Source organism: Lacerta agilis, chromosome 5, assembly GCF_009819535.1.
Source record: "Lacerta agilis isolate rLacAgi1 chromosome 5, rLacAgi1.pri, whole genome shotgun sequence".
Classification (NCBI taxonomy): domain Eukaryota; kingdom Metazoa; phylum Chordata; class Lepidosauria; order Squamata; family Lacertidae; genus Lacerta; species Lacerta agilis.
This window is the reverse complement of record NC_046316.1, coordinates 28,737,747-28,754,146: the sequence shown is the minus strand read 5'-3', so window position 1 is coordinate 28,754,146 and position 16,400 is coordinate 28,737,747. Positions and strand designations below refer to the sequence as shown.

At 43.8% G+C, this 16,400-nt stretch overlaps 1 protein-coding gene across 2 annotated transcripts in view; it reads left to right on the top strand.

Annotated features, from left to right (window-relative positions):
• The first annotated feature begins 1,659 nt into the window (after positions 1-1,659).
• DNAJB12 (DnaJ heat shock protein family (Hsp40) member B12) overlaps positions 1,660-16,400 on the top strand; it is a 25,964-nt gene continuing 11,223 nt past the window's right edge. Inside the window, exons 1-4 of one of the 2 annotated variants that reach the window (XM_033149113.1) lie at positions 1,660-1,847; positions 7,178-7,352; positions 10,636-10,781; positions 13,145-13,330. In XM_033149113.1, the coding sequence (XP_033005004.1) occupies positions 1,715-1,847; positions 7,178-7,352; positions 10,636-10,781; positions 13,145-13,330 (640 nt within the window). In that variant the 5' untranslated portion in view covers positions 1,660-1,714. The remainder of the gene's footprint in view (positions 1,848-7,177; positions 7,353-10,635; positions 10,782-13,144; positions 13,331-16,400) is intronic. The other variant, XM_033149115.1, reaches the window with a different exon arrangement.

The window sequence follows — 16,400 nt, the reverse complement described above, 5'->3', positions numbered from 1 at the left end:
GAAAGCTTCACTTATATAAACATTTTCATTTAAAAATAATGTTGGTTAGATATGAAGTCTGAATTTAATGCAAACTTATTATCTCCTAAAACTGAATTTAGGATTATCTTCTAAACTTTCAGAAGGCTGCTTTTTATTGTAAAGAGAACTGTGGCCAGCATATCTTCCCATTATAGAATCAAATAATTGTAGAATTGGAAGGGATCCCGAGGGTCTTCTAGTCCAGCCCCCAGCAATGTAGGAATCTAAACTAGACATCCATGACAAATGGCCATCCAACCTCTGCTTAAAAACCTCCACCACCTTCTGAGGGAGTCCATTCCACTGTCAAAGAAGCTCTTGCTGTCAAGAATTTCTTCCCAATGTTTAGTTGGACTCTCCTTTCTTGCATATGTGTGCCATGTGTCTAAGAGTGTTTACATGCCAGTCAGTGCATTGAGCTAAACAGAGTCAGACCAATGGTCTGACCTAATTTAAGATAGTTTGCTATCTTGGAGACAAATTGACTATGGCAGGGGTTTTCATATGCAATAGCTCATCTTATAAAATGTGTAACATAATGAAACTTGTACTTTCTGAGGGTGGTATATCATCACAGACACATCACAGTCCCCAATTATCATGGAACTGCAGTTTAATTTTCAGCTAAGCTTCTGATTCTGAATGATCATCTCATGAATTAAAAAGAATGGAGACCAAGCCCATAGCTAGAGATTTAGAGCGCTTAATGTGGCGGAAAATTAGTGCCAGAAAAACATACACAGAAAGAGCTACTGTGTTTATGAAATTGTCAAATGTTAAAGCAACTAGTTATATTTCCTGAGCAAGCATGCATTCTATGAATTTCAAACTGGGGAGCTAGATTTAATTTTTAATTAAGATTTGACATACACTCAAGGCCCAGTGCTTGTCTGTCATCCCAGTGACTGCACTCATTGGTGAGAGCACTAGATGGTGAGATAAGTTTGGGTAGAAGCTTGCCTGCACTTTTGTGCTAGAAACTTTTTTTAAAAAAATTGCAGACTTCATTATACAAAGTGAAAAGCCAGCTTTAAAAAAAAAAAAAAAAAAGACAGCTCCAAGGTCTCTCTTCTGTAACCCCTTCCCAATGGAGTAGAGAAGCGTCCCAGGAAGCTGAATGATATTTGATAACAATGGTAAACACTGAAATTGTGCAACTCTGGTGGTTTGCTGTTTAAAAGGATCGTGAAAGCTGGAATTTTGACAAAATGAAACATCCAGCATGAAAGTATCCCTTCGTTGTTGCCATCAAATCTGACACTATACAGCATCCGCAATGCAGGGATAACAGTAATGCACACACCAAGAGCGTATTACGCAGTTTGCAGCACAATCTTAGGCGGGTTTCCTTAGAAGTCCCCTTGTATTGGTCATAGAATCGCGACCTCAATGCTAACAAAGCATTTCGCAGCGGGATCCTTTTTCTCCGCCGCGGCACGAACCCTCGGACTTAACAAGAGCAGATTTCCAAGTACTCTGGCTGGTTTTCTGCGCAACCGCCACAGGTTTCCTATTCGCTGATTGCCCGGCTATTCTGGTCAATACGGCAACGAAATACCGCGGCTACCCCAAAGAGTTCGGTAGAGTCTCTAGCGGGCGCAATTAGGGAGATTCCAGCAGGGGCCGCTGCGCAATCGCCGCGTGACGACATCACCGCGCGCCGGCGCTTTCCTCCGCCGCTGCCGCCGCCACCATGGAATCCAACAGGGACGAGGCGGAGCGTTGTATCGCTATCGCGGTGGGCGCCATCAAGGCCGGCCAAGTCGAGAAGGCGCGTCGCTTCTTGGAGAAGGCGCAGCGCCTCTACCCGTCTCAGCGGGTCCGCGGTGAGCGGGGGCGAGGGGGGCGGAAAGGGCTGGGGAGGCCGGCGGGGCCTGGGAAAGCTGTGGGAATGACCTCTCACCCGCACTGCGCGTGCGCAGTGATCTGCGACGCCGCGGGGCACCGTGGGAGTTGGAGTCCCTGGCGGTTCTGTTCCGCGAGCGGGATACGGGCCGCGAAGCGAGTCTTCGAGGGAGACTTCGCGGGGCGCGCGGGGGGTAAGGGGAGACCTGGCTGGGAGAGTCGCCTGTGTGTCTTGAGCAGGAGGAGTCAGCCGCTGGTCCTTGCTAAACTGGGCTGGGGAGACTACAATTCCCAGAAGCCACCGCGCCGTGTGGGGGGGCAACACCACATCTATAGAGGGAGCGGAATAGCCCCCTTGTATGCCCCCCTCGGCCCCCAGCGCCCCCCTTTCTCTGCTGTTTCCTCGTGTTAGATCTGACACGCTTAGGCTGCCCCCGCACCCAAATCAGTGGCTCGCTATATATTTCCTCTAGGCCTTAGTTTGCGGTTTCGCCCCCCAACCCTCTTCATCATGGTCCCCCAGCCCTTCCCCGAAGCCCCTCGTTCGCTCTTGTATCCGCAGCAACTGATTTCCTTCAGCCCCACAATTTAGCATCTTCCCCCTTCCCTTGTTTAGCCACTTTTTGTAAACGACGCCAAATTCATACATTAAGCAGAAATTGGTGGCTGCTGCCTTCATGCCCTCCCTGATCGTGGGCTTCCGCGAGAGTCGTTTTGCTGGTCACTGGGGTGGAAACAGGACGTTGGGCTACTGCTGTACGGATTGCTTGGGCTGATCCTCAGAGAGAGGCTCTTTATCCTCTTTGAAATGGTTACACACATCCTCGCCCACTGCTTGCCCCAATCTCCTGGTCTCCGGTTGACCCTTCAGCTCTTAAGCAACTTGTCCAGCTCCGGGTGGAGTGGTCATCTCTTCTGTGCTTGCTTTGCACTTTGCCATCCATCTCTCGGAGCATTACAACTTTTCAGCCCCTTAACTTACAGCATACTGTAGCTCTATATTCTTACAGCACAGAAGCCCCTCTACACTTTCCAGAAATAGGGAGTCCCTCTGTCTTGCACTCAGCTTCCCCCCCTTCCCACTGTCTAATTTCCCATTCCTACAATACACGTTTTTGTGGGGAACCAAACATGCGGTCTAGTAATAAGGTATTAGAGTTGCTGCCTTTTCTGTCTTTGAAAGTTGAGTAAACAAGTGCACTTTCTAGTTGCTTCATCTCTAGGGAAAGATACACATACTGTATTGAATTTCTGTTTGTCATACAACTGTTTAAAAAAATGTTGCAACCCTAAAAAAATGTTGCAACCCTACGAGAACTCATGATGTAGATGCTTGCTGTGAAATGGTACAAACTCAAGAAGTGTTGCATATGTGTTCTTAAGCATGCTCTGTTACTGTCAATTTTGTGATGTGGGTCAGAGAAAATTTCACATAGTGTTTTCTAACATTTATTTATTTCACCTTAGCCCTCAGACATGGAACAGGAGTAATTTACAACTTTGAGAGAAAGGAAAGGAATATTAAGAGACCATTTTAAAAAAAGCCCTACCAAGGAAGATAGAAATAAAATAGTTACAGAATAAGGATGTATTGAATATTCAAATGTGAAATTATTTATTTTTTTTGGCCTTAAAATAGTGTTGTGGGGATTTGGCCCTCAATCTTGCTTTAAGAAAACTAGAGCAGCTGATTCATGGAAAGTGATCCCAGCCAATTGGGAATCAGGTAGTCAGCCTATCTCATAGCCAATCAGATTTGGTTACACAGTGATGTCATGATGTTCTTCCTGTTTTAAACTTTGAATGAGGAAATGCTCCCTTCAGATAATAAGCAAAAGAGGAGGTTTGTTTTTGCAGATGGCCCTTTCTGTATTTCAGCTTAACTTTATAAAAGAATACCTGTGTGGTGATAGTGTTCACAGAATTTGGTGTGTGTGACTGGGAAGAACTGCTCGGCTTCAGTTTTCGGCGTGTACAAATTTAGGATTGATGTGGTAAACCACATGCGGATGCTATGCTTATTCCTATGAAAAAGTGCTTTCTTTGTAAGAATTTTGTGGGATTCAGGGAAAATATAACAAACGGCAATATCCTACTGAAGTGACTTCATTTTTACTTTTAAATTTTTACATTTAAAAGTCATAAGCAGTTGAATCCCATAGTTCTGCTTGTGACCCTGCCCCCTTCCTGTTTTGTTTCTGTCATAGTTCCCCTGTGTTGGAACATTTTTAAAAGTTTGTTTTTAACCTATTTTTCCTTAATTAAAAATGGCTCGTTAGGGCTGGAAAAGAACCAACCAAAATGAAGGCTTTTGATAAGGTGTCACTTATGTCTTCTGTAGTTTAAATGTATAATTAAGTACCTAAGAAGAACTTACTAGATCACTTCAGTGGCTCATGTAGTCCAGTATCCTGTTCTCACAGTGGCCAAGCAATGCCTATGGGCACTGTAGATCAATCTGCGCCATTGCTTGCAATAATGTAGGCTTGCAATAAGTGCTTATTTCCCCACTGCCGCCACCACCACCCAATTGTGAATCACCTCTTTAGGTTTATAATCCCTTACAATGTATTCTTCATCCTCAGAGCTTCCCTGTGAAATGGGTCTTTTTAAAAATCCCATTTGCTGATATGGAACTCAAGCAAGGAGGCAGTGGCTTCCCTACAGCCATTAGGTCATCTGGTGTTTAAACTGGGGAGAAGGGGGTGTCCATAGTGCCAGTGACCACTTTGGCTGGCCTATAAATGTTGACCGAACAAATTATTGTATCCACTCTCCAGATTTGGTGCTTGTTTTTGTTTTGTTTTGCAAGAAGATATAGAAGCTTACATTAGATTCGATACAAAACTTATTTGCACTTATCTATAAATACTTCCTTTATTTATGGCAGGCATCCCCAAACTGCAGCCCTCCAGATGTTTTGGCCTACAACTCCCATGATCCCTAGCTAACAGGACCAGTGGTCAGGGATGATGGGAATTGTAGTCCAAAACATCTGGAGGGCCGACGTTTGGGGGTGCCTGATTTATGGCATTTATAACCCACCTTTTCTTGCAAGGAGCTCATGGTGCATGCATGACTCTCCCCCTCCTCAGTTTGACCCACAACAACTCTGTGGGGTAGGTTAGGCTGAGAGGCTGTGACTGGCCCAAGGGCACCCAGTGAGCTTCATGACGTCAAGTGGGGATTCGAACCCTGGTCTCCCAGGTCCTAGTCCAACATTCCAACCACTATGATACAGAGAGATGATTTTTTTCTGCCCAAGAGAAAAGCACACAGCAACACTAATCTGAAGGGAGGCGACATGACTGTTTGAGAAGTTGTATAAAATAATCGTGACTGGATTTAATGGTGATCTTTTGACTGGCTTTTGGCAGTGCCACTATGGCAAGCCTTTATTTGATTTATTTCCTCTAAAGCTGGGGAAATAGATGCATCTGTTTCAACAGTGTTATTGGGCTGCCAACTGAGCAGGGCAGAAACTCAGCCTGGTCTGCTCTTGCACCTTGAACAGCAGTTTGGTATTGAAAATGTTTCATAGCATGGAGATAAATATTTCCACTTGCTGATGTCTGCATATTTAGCTATAAAAGACACAGCCCGGGCCATGTCAGATCTATAGTTGGCAACCCTAGCTTCTTGGGCCCAAGAACTTTGGGGAATTGGTCGTGGATATTGATCCCTTTGTTCTTCCTTTCCTCCCAGTAGGAGTGTCAATACAGGGACTGGCCTTTTTTTCCTGTTGCCTCCCTTGGACCCAGGACCTGGGTTCAGTGCTGTCCTGTGTTGAACAGTGGACAGCATATAGTCATCTAGCCACATGGTTGTGCTTCTTGCTGTTGTAGCCTTAAAGGCTGCTAGCCTAAAAGAGAGAAAATGAACAACCACTTAGCTTATGCTATTTCATTATCCCATGTGGGTAACTACTACTCACGGCCAGAGGCTAGCAAATTATTTTTAATTATTATATTTTACATTTGTATCCCGCCCTTTCTTCAAGGAGCTCAAGGTCCCCCTCCTCCATCCATTTCACCCTCAAAACAACCCTCTGAAACAGAGAGTGCCTGGCCTAAGATTACCCTGTGAACTTGATAGCTACCTCACTCCAACCATAGTATGGCTATTTGTTTGGAGTATGGTGCTGATAACGCCAAGGTTGCAGGTTCGATCCCCATATGGGAGAGCCGCATATTCCTGCATTGCAGAGAGTTGGACTAGATGTTCCTCAGGGTCCCTTCCAACTATGATTCTGTGATAGTAAAAGCAGGTCAAGGATCTCTTAGGGTGAGCGATAGTACAAACAATATTACAACTAATCCAGAATGTGGCAGCTGGACTAGTGACTGGGAGCGGCTGCCAAGACCACCTAACACCGGTCCTGAAAGACATACATTGGCTCCCAGTACGTTTCCGAGCACAATTCAGTGTTGGTGCTCACCTTTAAAGCCCTAAACGGCTTCAGCCCCAGTATACCCGAAAGAGCAGCTTCAGCCCAGACACTGAGGTCCAGCTCCAAGGGTCTTCTGGCGGTTCCCTCACTGTGAGATGTGAGGTTACAGGGAACCAGGCAGAGGGCCTTCTCAGTAGTGGTGCTCACCCTGTGGAATGCCCTTCCATCAGATGTCAAAGAAATAAACAACTATATGACGTTTAGAAGACATCTGAAGGCAGCCCTGTTTAGGGAAGTTTTTAATGACTGAGGTTTTAATGTATTTTTAATCTTTTGTTGGAAGTCGCCCAGAGTGGCTGGGGAAACCCAGCCAGATGGGTGGGGTATGTATGTATGTATGTATAAATAAATAAATACTATTATTATTATTAGCAGAAGGGTCTTGTTGACATGTGGATCTTGTTAACAGTATCAATTAAGGGTGGTTGTTCTGCTTATTATTGAACATTGTCTAGTTTGATGCTTTCTTTTAAATATTATAATCTCTTTATATATTTCATTTTAATCATCAGGTTGGTTTTTTTTCCTAATTTTCCTCTTGTCTTGTGCCCTCTGATTGAACATGAACCCATAGATACATTCAAAGCTTAAGGGGTTATTGATTTGTTGGCATGAGTAGATTAGACAGCAAATTATTTGCATCAAATGGTGTTCTTTCTGTCAGGATGTAAAAGAGTGAACATCTCGCCTGCTAGATTTATTTAAAAAGAAAAAAAGTGGATGAAAGTACTGAAGCTTCTTGGAAGAGGACCAGCAAAGGAGGGGGGGGATATGAGAACATTTGGTAGTAACTATGAAAGAAATGAAAATATTGAAAGAGCAGAACAAATTTGACCCATTGCTGTGTTTTCTTCCTTGTAGTGCTGCTTGATTCTCTCACCAGGAGTGAAAAATCATCAAATGGCCATTCACAAACCAAGGAATCCACAAACCCCCACCTTAGAAAAATGAGTGGGGACATCCCTGCAGCCAATGGAGAGGCAGGTGGGGATATCAGTAAAGGTTACACTCAAGATCAGGTAGATGCAGTTAAGAGGTAAGTGTACACATCAGATTTTGTTTGTGTATTGGAGGGCCCTGGCTTGCTATCGCAGAGTCATTTTTCGGTCACATTTAGGAGGTAAATTCAGGGTGCAGATGCTGACTTACATTGAATTATGACAACATAGTCATGGAGAGCAACATCTACGGTAAGACAGGTCTGTTTACTTTAGAAATTGCTTCTTTGCATTCAGCCTCATGAGAATTAAGAGGAGCTGGGGCTGCTTTTACTGAAGATGCTGAAATTCCACAATAAGGACTTACTATTTTATTTGGTTCCCAAGCTTCCACCCCCACAGACCACTTGAAAATTGCTGGGGGGGGGGGAGGCTTGTGGGATAACTTATTGGTTATGGTTGTAATGCAGTAAATTACAACAGAAGAAATAGAAGACACAATAAAAATGCAGTTAAAAAGAAACATGACTATTTAGCATGATGGCTGTGTCTCCCACCTTCAACTGCAAATCCACAGGCAGGCTGCAGACTACCTGAATGAATGGATCACAGTTTGGGAACCTCTGGTGTAGACAATACAGAGCTAGATGAACCAGTGGTTTGATTAAGGCAGCTTCCTTTTGTTCCTGTGTTACTTTTGAACTTTATACCCTTCCAAATAGCTCAGATGAGCCTGCAGGGTTGTGTACAATATATGCTCAGTGAATAAAACATGTACTAAAACACAGTACATTAAAAGCATTATTATTCTTATATTTATTGCTTCTCTCATAAGTCTTAATGTGATTTACAAGAAAAACAACAAAAATGTGTTTTAAAAGCATGCAGAAAACGTATTGTTTTAAAACCCACAATCCTAGGCAGAGACCTAAAAACAACAACATCCAGCTGTAAAAGCTGGATGAAGTAGAACAACACCACAAAGCCATAAAAATGCAGTCAAAGTCCATCAAAACAATTTAGTATTCCCATTAAAGTTTCCTAAGGCAGCCTGGGCGGGGTGGGCAATGGGCAATTTCTCTCAAAGTTTTCCAAAACAGAACAGTCTTTGCTGGCTTCTAAGAATCAATTCAAGTAAACCCGCCAAGCTTCTCTGGAGAAGGAGTTGTGTAGCAAGGATACTACCACTGAAAAAGTGCCACCTCTTGAGCCAGACAAGCTGAGACCTATATACAGTATAGTATTAGCAGGTGGAATAGGGCCTCATTTGATGACCTTAGCACCTGGGGAGGCTGAAATGGGAAGAGGTGAGCCACAGTGGGTGGCAGGACCATTCCCAATAGAGAACCCTTATCCTTGGGAGGAGTCCATGCACACCTTTCAGCATCTCAGATTGCACACCCATTAGCCTTACAACTAGTATTTAAGCAAGCTGTGATCTAAGAGCCCTGTGGTTTTTTGTCTTTTATTATGGGGGTTAATTACTTGCTGGGCATTTTGCATGGTTTCTAAATTATACTTGCAATCCACTCTTCCTCCAGAGAACTCGCAGTGGCTTACATGTGATTCCTAGAGGATCTCCCATTAGAGACAGATCCCTTTAGCTTCAGGAATAGAATTGCATCATGTGGCTTCAGACTTGGGAGGTAATCCTTTACACATTTACCTGAGAGCAAGTCCAATTGAAATCAGTAGGGCTTACTTCTCAGTAGACATGTATAGGATTGCACTGTTAGTCTCTGTTAACTTTTGGTTTCTTATATACAAAACCAGTTGTCTGTTTGGTCATTGACCTTCAGTGAGGAAGGGTATTTCTTTATACAAGGCCATTTAGTCTTTTGTGCTTTTTGCCTAAAATGAAGGAAGTCTTGAAGCCCTGAATTCTAAAGCTAACCAAACATGCCTAAAGTTTGGGTCAGGATAAAGGCAAGCTGTTTCCGAGTTTTTTTTCTTTAGCGCAATGCAAGGTTGCGTCACTTGGGGGCAGCATTTTCACTGCATTGCACCTGATCTTTGAGGGCCAATTCTCTAGAACTGAAGCCACAAGTCACATATAAGTTGCATACAAATGCTCATACATAAGTTGCTTTCTTGCACTTTGTATAATTGATTTTTTTTTGTAGCCAAGCTTTGGATTATCACTTGCATTGTAGGAAACCAGTTCATCATGTGCATAATGTGCTTACTTGGACCCTGAGCTCCACATGGTGTTCCTGTGCGTACAGACTTCCTCATTCCTTTCAGTATAGGGAGCAGACTTCTCCCTGCACCAATGAATGGGCATGTAGACCTGCTTTTTCCTTGGGGATGAAGCCATTGAGGGTAGCAGCATCTCCAAAGCTTTTGTGACCATAGAAATCTATTTTAATGTATACTTTAAATGTATCTGCTATGGACATAACGTAGGCAACTTCTGCCAGCATTACTGCTGCTTCTTAGAGGGAGAATTTGCCCTGCCACCTGAGAGCTGCTGCTTTAAATCTAGAAAAGACAGAAGTGGAAATGCTATGCTGTGTCACTGGAAGCAGTGCAGAGTCTAGAGAGTGAAACTGCTGTTGCAAAAGCTGTTCTTCCCCAAAGTGATTTCCATGTCACGATGCCTGACTATCCTGCATCTTGGAGACAAAAAGAAACATTCCTCCTGACAACAGACATTGAGCTTTGCATCCTCCAGACACCTCGCAAAGGGACAGGGAACATATGGCCGTTTAGGGTGGTGGCAGAACTTCTTCCCTGGTTGGCTGGTTTTGGGAGAGAGTCAGGGATGCCCTGCTCCTCTTTGAAAGCTGGCATTGGATTAGTCTCCAAGCCCACAGATCTTTTTACATGCATAGCAGCAGACTGCATACATGCAGCTCTGTGTGAGGAATCTGTGCCCCTTCCTGCTAAAAAAAAGTAGTCGTCAGTAAGCTGAGATAGAAGAGTTTTAAAGCTTCAAATTCATAAATGTTTGAGAAACCCTGCTTGCATCCCTTAAATGCAGCTCAGTGCCGAGACGGCTTGCACACACAGCTCTGTTTCTCTCTCTTCTGGCCTTAAAGGGACAGTAGAGCTTGAAGGCTAGAAGAGAGAAATCCTTGTGTGTAAGGCAGGTGCAGCTGGCAATTTAGGATTTGCAAGGGGTCAGGTGTTGCTTGCTGCAGGTGAGTAGCAAATGGTTAAGCTGGGTAGCTGAACTTTTGAATGGGGAAAAGGTGAATAGATGTCCCAGTTAATGGTGTAGCATAAATGAATGCTTTTGAACCAGCTGAGGAAATAAAACTAGAGGGCAGTACTGGTCTGAATTGTAATTTAAGGGAAATGGAAAGTTAAACTATTTTTTAAAGTAGATTTTCTATCTCTTATTAACAGCTGCTATGTGCTCTTCTCTTTACTTTTTAGGGTAAAACAATGTAAAGACTATTATGAAATTCTGGGTGTGAGCAGAGACTCCTCCGACGAGGATCTGAAAAAGGCGTACCGGAAATTAGCACTGAAATTTCACCCCGATAAGAATCATGCACCTGGTGCAACGGAGGCCTTTAAAGGTAAAATGTAGTCTCTTTTTGTGAGCCGTCTCTCAGGACCATGAAAGTTAGTACCTTGGGGTGGCAGAGATCAAGAGATGAGGGTTAGTAGCTTTTTCTTGGTGAGAATTAATGGGTTTGTTGTTGTTGTCTTTGCATTTAAGTCTTGGAGATGGGGCATTTTGTGTATTGCTTGTTGCCACTGTAAACACCTTGACAAATCCAGTAAAAAGTGTGTGTGTGTGTGTATGTAATAGAAGCCAGCTTATTTGTCCCATTCATGGATCTGACGCCGAGACTTTTTTACATCTTGAAATTGCAGCATCTAAACTGCATTGCACGTAACAAGTTTAGATCCATTTCTTTCTTCTGCACACAAAAAGTTATCCAGCACAGGGGAATGCTAATTCAAACAACCATTTGAGGAACATGGGTTGATTGAATGAACACTGATTTTTGCTTGTGGACCATGAATGAAAAGTAAGCTGCTCATTGATTTAGGCTTTGCACATTAAATCCTATCTTTATGCAAACTTGGCAGTGCATTTTTGTACATGTCTGTTTAGAATTAAGTCCCATTCAGTTTAGTGGGTTTTGCTCCCAAGGTAAATAATCAGCCAGTTCTCTCATTAAATTAATAAAATGTGGTTTTGCAATGCGCAGTAATTTAAATCCAATAAAGCATTTGTCTTAGTGAAGGCACTAGAAGAGATGCCACATACTCCTATATAAAATAGGTGATTTCAGCTTACAGTTGGCGCTTCACAGTCCTAAGCACACTTAGTAGGATATAATCCCAACTGAACACAGTGGGCCTTGCAATATGATTGTCCTGCAAGTCCCCTTGATTTCAGTGGGAGAAAGTTACCCTTGCACTAAGGGGGGTTAAACTACCTCTTTAGGTTCTTAATAGCTTCTTTACTACTCCTAATTGTAATTGGTAATCATCATGGTGGCTGAATTCAAACACAGCTTTAAAATCCAAAGGTTCTGGTTGCGGGGGGTCCCTCCTGATTTTCAGAATTGGAACTGGATCAGACCTCTCATTTGAGTAAAATAGTGAAGGAGTAATTATACAGAATGTGTTCCCATATGTTATTAGAAAACAGAAAGCAAGTCTGTTCGGTCCCTTTTGGGATCCTAAATCTAGGTCTGTTTCATTTGACAGGAAAATTGTCTAATGGCCCTTTGTGTGCTCAGGTTATATTAAAACTGCACTTGTCTAGACATCTGTCTTGCATCTGGCACAAAAAAGCTCTTCAATAGTGTGTTCTTTGGGGTGGCGAAAGGGAGGTTTCTTCACCTGTAGACTTTATGTTATTATGTTTACTGAAGGCTTTACTAAGAGTTGCATGTCACAACTTGGGCATGAAGCAAGATAATGCTTTATCCTCCCTAACAGGGCCATTTTCCAGGAGGTTATCTTTACCAAAGCCCATTTCATTGCTCCTTTTACCCTCTCTGTGTTAGCACCCACGTGCCCACTAAAGTTCACCTCTTTACCTTTGGGGAATGGAAAGAGGCATGCACTCTTTTCTGGAAATCTCTTGGTTAATATTTTTTCAGATGTTAGCTGGTGCTTTAGTGTTCCTTTTCCCCATGATAAGTGTGACATTTTTTGCCTTCGGACCTTGTTTATGGTCCTCTACTTTCTTGGGAGTGTGCTTGCAAGAACAGAATAACTGCTTTGCTGCATCAGAATGTAGAGCCACTGACAGATTTATCCTCAATAAAATTGAACCAGGACATCAGAATATGTCAAGTCATAAAGGTGATCAGGATGGGGCCTAAAACTTACCAAATTATTGGCATACCCTGTTTGGAACGCTTGAACTTTGTTCATCATTTATGAACTCCCTCTCCAATAAAAGCAGAACCATTATGAAAAGGCAGACCATTAAAACAAAAACTTAACATAGTTATTCAATTGGACTAGTTGACTCTTGGGGTCCCTTCCAACTCTACAATCCTATGATTCTGCTGTATGAACTTGGCAAACCGGTTGCACCCATTGCATCAGTAGGCCACGTTTTTCTTTCATGCGCATTTATCCTTTAGATGCCTTTTAAAAATGGAGATTTAGTAAGGGCTTTAAAATCAACTTGAGAAGGATGGAAAGCAGTCAGAAGAGAGGCTGCTGTTATTATGAGTATCAAAAACACATTCTTTTAAATGCTTGAGGCACTTCATAATGAATATGTAGGGTATATCTGCATTCTCTGTCCCCATTCTGCAGGTGGGCTGAACGAGACCACCCACTGACTTCCTGCCCGATGTGAGATACGAACTGGGGACTTTTCCAGTTTGCTGGCTTTAGCCACTGGCTGACATTTGCTATCACTGGAGGCAAAAATATGAATCCTTTCTTCTTTCTTACATTTCAGCTATTGGCAATGCATACGCAGTATTGAGTAATCCAGAGAAGAGGAAGCAGTACGACCAGTTTGGAGATGCAAAAGTCAGTCCCACACGGCACGGGCATAGCCCTACGGACTTCAACCGAGGGTTTGAGGCTGACATCTCTCCTGAAGACCTCTTCAATATGTTCTTTGGTGGTGGTTTTCCTTCTAGTAAGCTTTTTGTTTTAAATCCGGTTGGGGGGGGGGGGAGAAGGTTGGGTAAATGAGGCGTCACCTACTCAGCTGGCTTCCCTCCACAGTCACTTACCAGAACTGAAGCAGGCCCTAGATAAGGCAAGATAACCCCGTTCCCCCCCCCAGTTGACCAGGGCTGGTTGAAACAAAGCTTGTTGGATGTGCTAATAGAATCCAGATGTTAGAGCAACAACTCTATTTTCTAGCAAGCAGTGTGAAAGACCCTTCCACAAGGTACTTGGTGGCAGTTCCCTTTAAAGTTGAGTTTGAAAGAGACTACTGCTTTAAGGAAGCTTCCTTTCTCTCCTGTCTAACCTTGCATGAAAATGAAAACCATTCTGACCCAATACACCCTCCTAGGTTTCCTTATCGGTGCAACCAGGACCGGCCCTACTGTTAGACAACTGCCTCAGGTAGCGGACATTGGTGGGCAGCAGCATTCCCTGGCGGTTCCTCCTCAGCCATTCCTCTCTTGTTGCAAGGCCTGATCTGACCTGCTGCCTTAGGTGTGGTGGAGGACCCGATCCTGTCACTGGCGTTGGTGTAAGAGTCGCCTGCCAGCCCAGTTGGCTTCTGCACATGAAATGAATAGGGGGCGCCATCTTGTCCTTTGCCGAAGGCACTCAAATTCCTGAGCGCTGCATAACTTCAGCCCAGCACCGGTGCGGTTGCCTGTTTGGGCTGTGCAACCGAAAATAGAGCTCTTGAGCGAGAAAGACTCCCTCAGGGGCTGTGTTGTGCTTGAAGTACGCTTTCCCTCCCTGTAGGTAGAAGACAGGACCTGTCGCCCTCCAGGTGTGGTTGGACTTCCATCATCCTCGCTCAGCATGGCCAGGGGTCAGGGATGAAGGGAGTTGAGGTCCACCAACACCAGGAGGGCAACAGGGTCCCCATCCCTGGGGTAAGGAAAGGAAAATCATTGCTGCCTACTGGACAGGTCATTCGGCCAGCTGAGTGGAGGTGCTGCGGGCCTCCCCCTCTCGTCCTGCAGAACTCGCAACATAGAGAGGTGCTGTGTCCGAGGCTCAATATGATCACCATACTTGAGACTAGGACGGCCTTTTCTTTGGGGTCGAAATTGACTAGAGAGGTGAAGGATGGAGTGTTTGGGAGAGGTTGCGTCCCCTGCAGCATGCGCCTTGGCTCCTTTGCTTGAATCCTTTGGAATTAGTTGCCATCCCGGTTCCTTTTCCGCAGCATAGACTGTGGTTTCATTAATTGGTAGAGCTGCTGGTGACAGACTGCTTAGTCCGCGGCCATTTACACTCGTAAGAGCTCCTTCCCGTTTTTCCTTGCACGCTAGATAATTTGGAGGCTTTGCCATCCACCAGCAGGAATTGATCTGATCTGCATCTTCTAGCTAAATTCCAACCTTGCAAGGGTAGCAGGTTATATAGGAAATGGTGCCGTGGGCCTCGCAACACATTAACCAGTTCTAAAGTCACTCTTGGGTTCATCCAAACAGCAGGTGAGCTGGCAAAACTGTTCCTGAACTGTACCACTTCAAAGTACAGATGGGGGGTTGTGTGATTGAATGATCCTTGAATAAAAAAAGATCTCGGCACATAGAAAGCGGACATATCAGAGAGAGGAGTTTTAGCTTTGAATTCTAGCCTATACATATACATACACACACACACACACACAAACACAGTGTGTGTGTGTGTGTGTGTGTGTGTGTGTGTGTGTGTGTATTTAGTGAGTCCTTTAAAAGAGGCCCCGTGGATACAGAGTACACATGTTCCACGGGGTCTCTTTTAAAACTCGCCCTGTATATACAGGTATATGCGCTTCCTATGACCTGCTACCTTCAGTTCTGTACTAGCATTTGGATCCAAACTGATGCCATGAAACAATATTTACTCAGCTCCCATTTGACTGCTGACTCTCCTAAAACATGCATTATGGTGTGATTACGCATGAGGAAAGATCACCCCATTTTTTCTCTATGGTCCCTGGCCATTGTGGTTTTATGATTTTTTTCCCTGCTCATTTCACTGGTGTTTGTGATCAACAAAGCTTGGCGCTGAAACAAGACTCTGTGGCTTTCTAAATGTTTTGCATGCCACAAAGAAAGGCTTTGTGGTCCAGGGATTGGATTAAACCACCATATCTTGCTCTAGTTTAAAAATGCAAGTTGCTGGTGCTTTTGTGCTGCCTGGACAATAGTCACTGTTAACATATCTCCGTTCCTATCTTTACTCATGTGAAATATAAGTCTGCTGTACAGTATCCTAAAGGCAGAAAATGCCAGACCTTTGCAAAAAGCTTTATTAGTTCCGTAGCTGTGTGTCATAAAATAAGTGCATGTTTCAATGGAAAAACCCCTTCAGGTAGATGAGGGAAATTGATAGCGGCCCATTGATGAGATGCCCATTGTAGGAATTCGCAAATCTTCAGGGCATAAAAACAATAAGCGTGTTGCTAATATTACAGCTTGCAGCTGAATGGAAATAACAAATGGAAAAGCAAATGGAAAATTACATCTTTAAAAAAAATCAAAAAAATATTTATATAGCATCAAAACCAGTATGTTAAATATGTACATTTATGTGTTAGTAAAGACTCCTAGATGGTGTACAGGTGCAATATTAGGGTGCTTTTCAAAGAAAAACACACATTGGCCAAATTACACCCCCCCCAGTGTTTCCACAGCACAGATCCTCACCAAAAAGTGCTCCTTGGGCAGTAATGTCAGACCCAAAGGGGGCAAGCACATGTTCAGTTTATAAAACATCCGTGAACATGCACTGTTTACTCTCCATCTCTCCAGTGTGTCTTATGCCTGATATGCATGTTCTGAGCTTTAAAGGCACATAAGAAACCAAAATTAGGGACCAGACTGATGCATGTACTCCTTGCCCCCCACTTTCCCAAAGCTTTTGGCTCTCTAACCTATTGATGACTGTTTTGTGGGCTTCCAATTGTGATCCCCAGCAGGTTGCTGTTCTCTATCTTAAGCTTTTGGAGGGATTTTAGCATGCCTTAGAGCCTGGCTATTGAAAGCACTAAATGTCACTTAAAGATTGGAAAGCTCCGTAGTGGC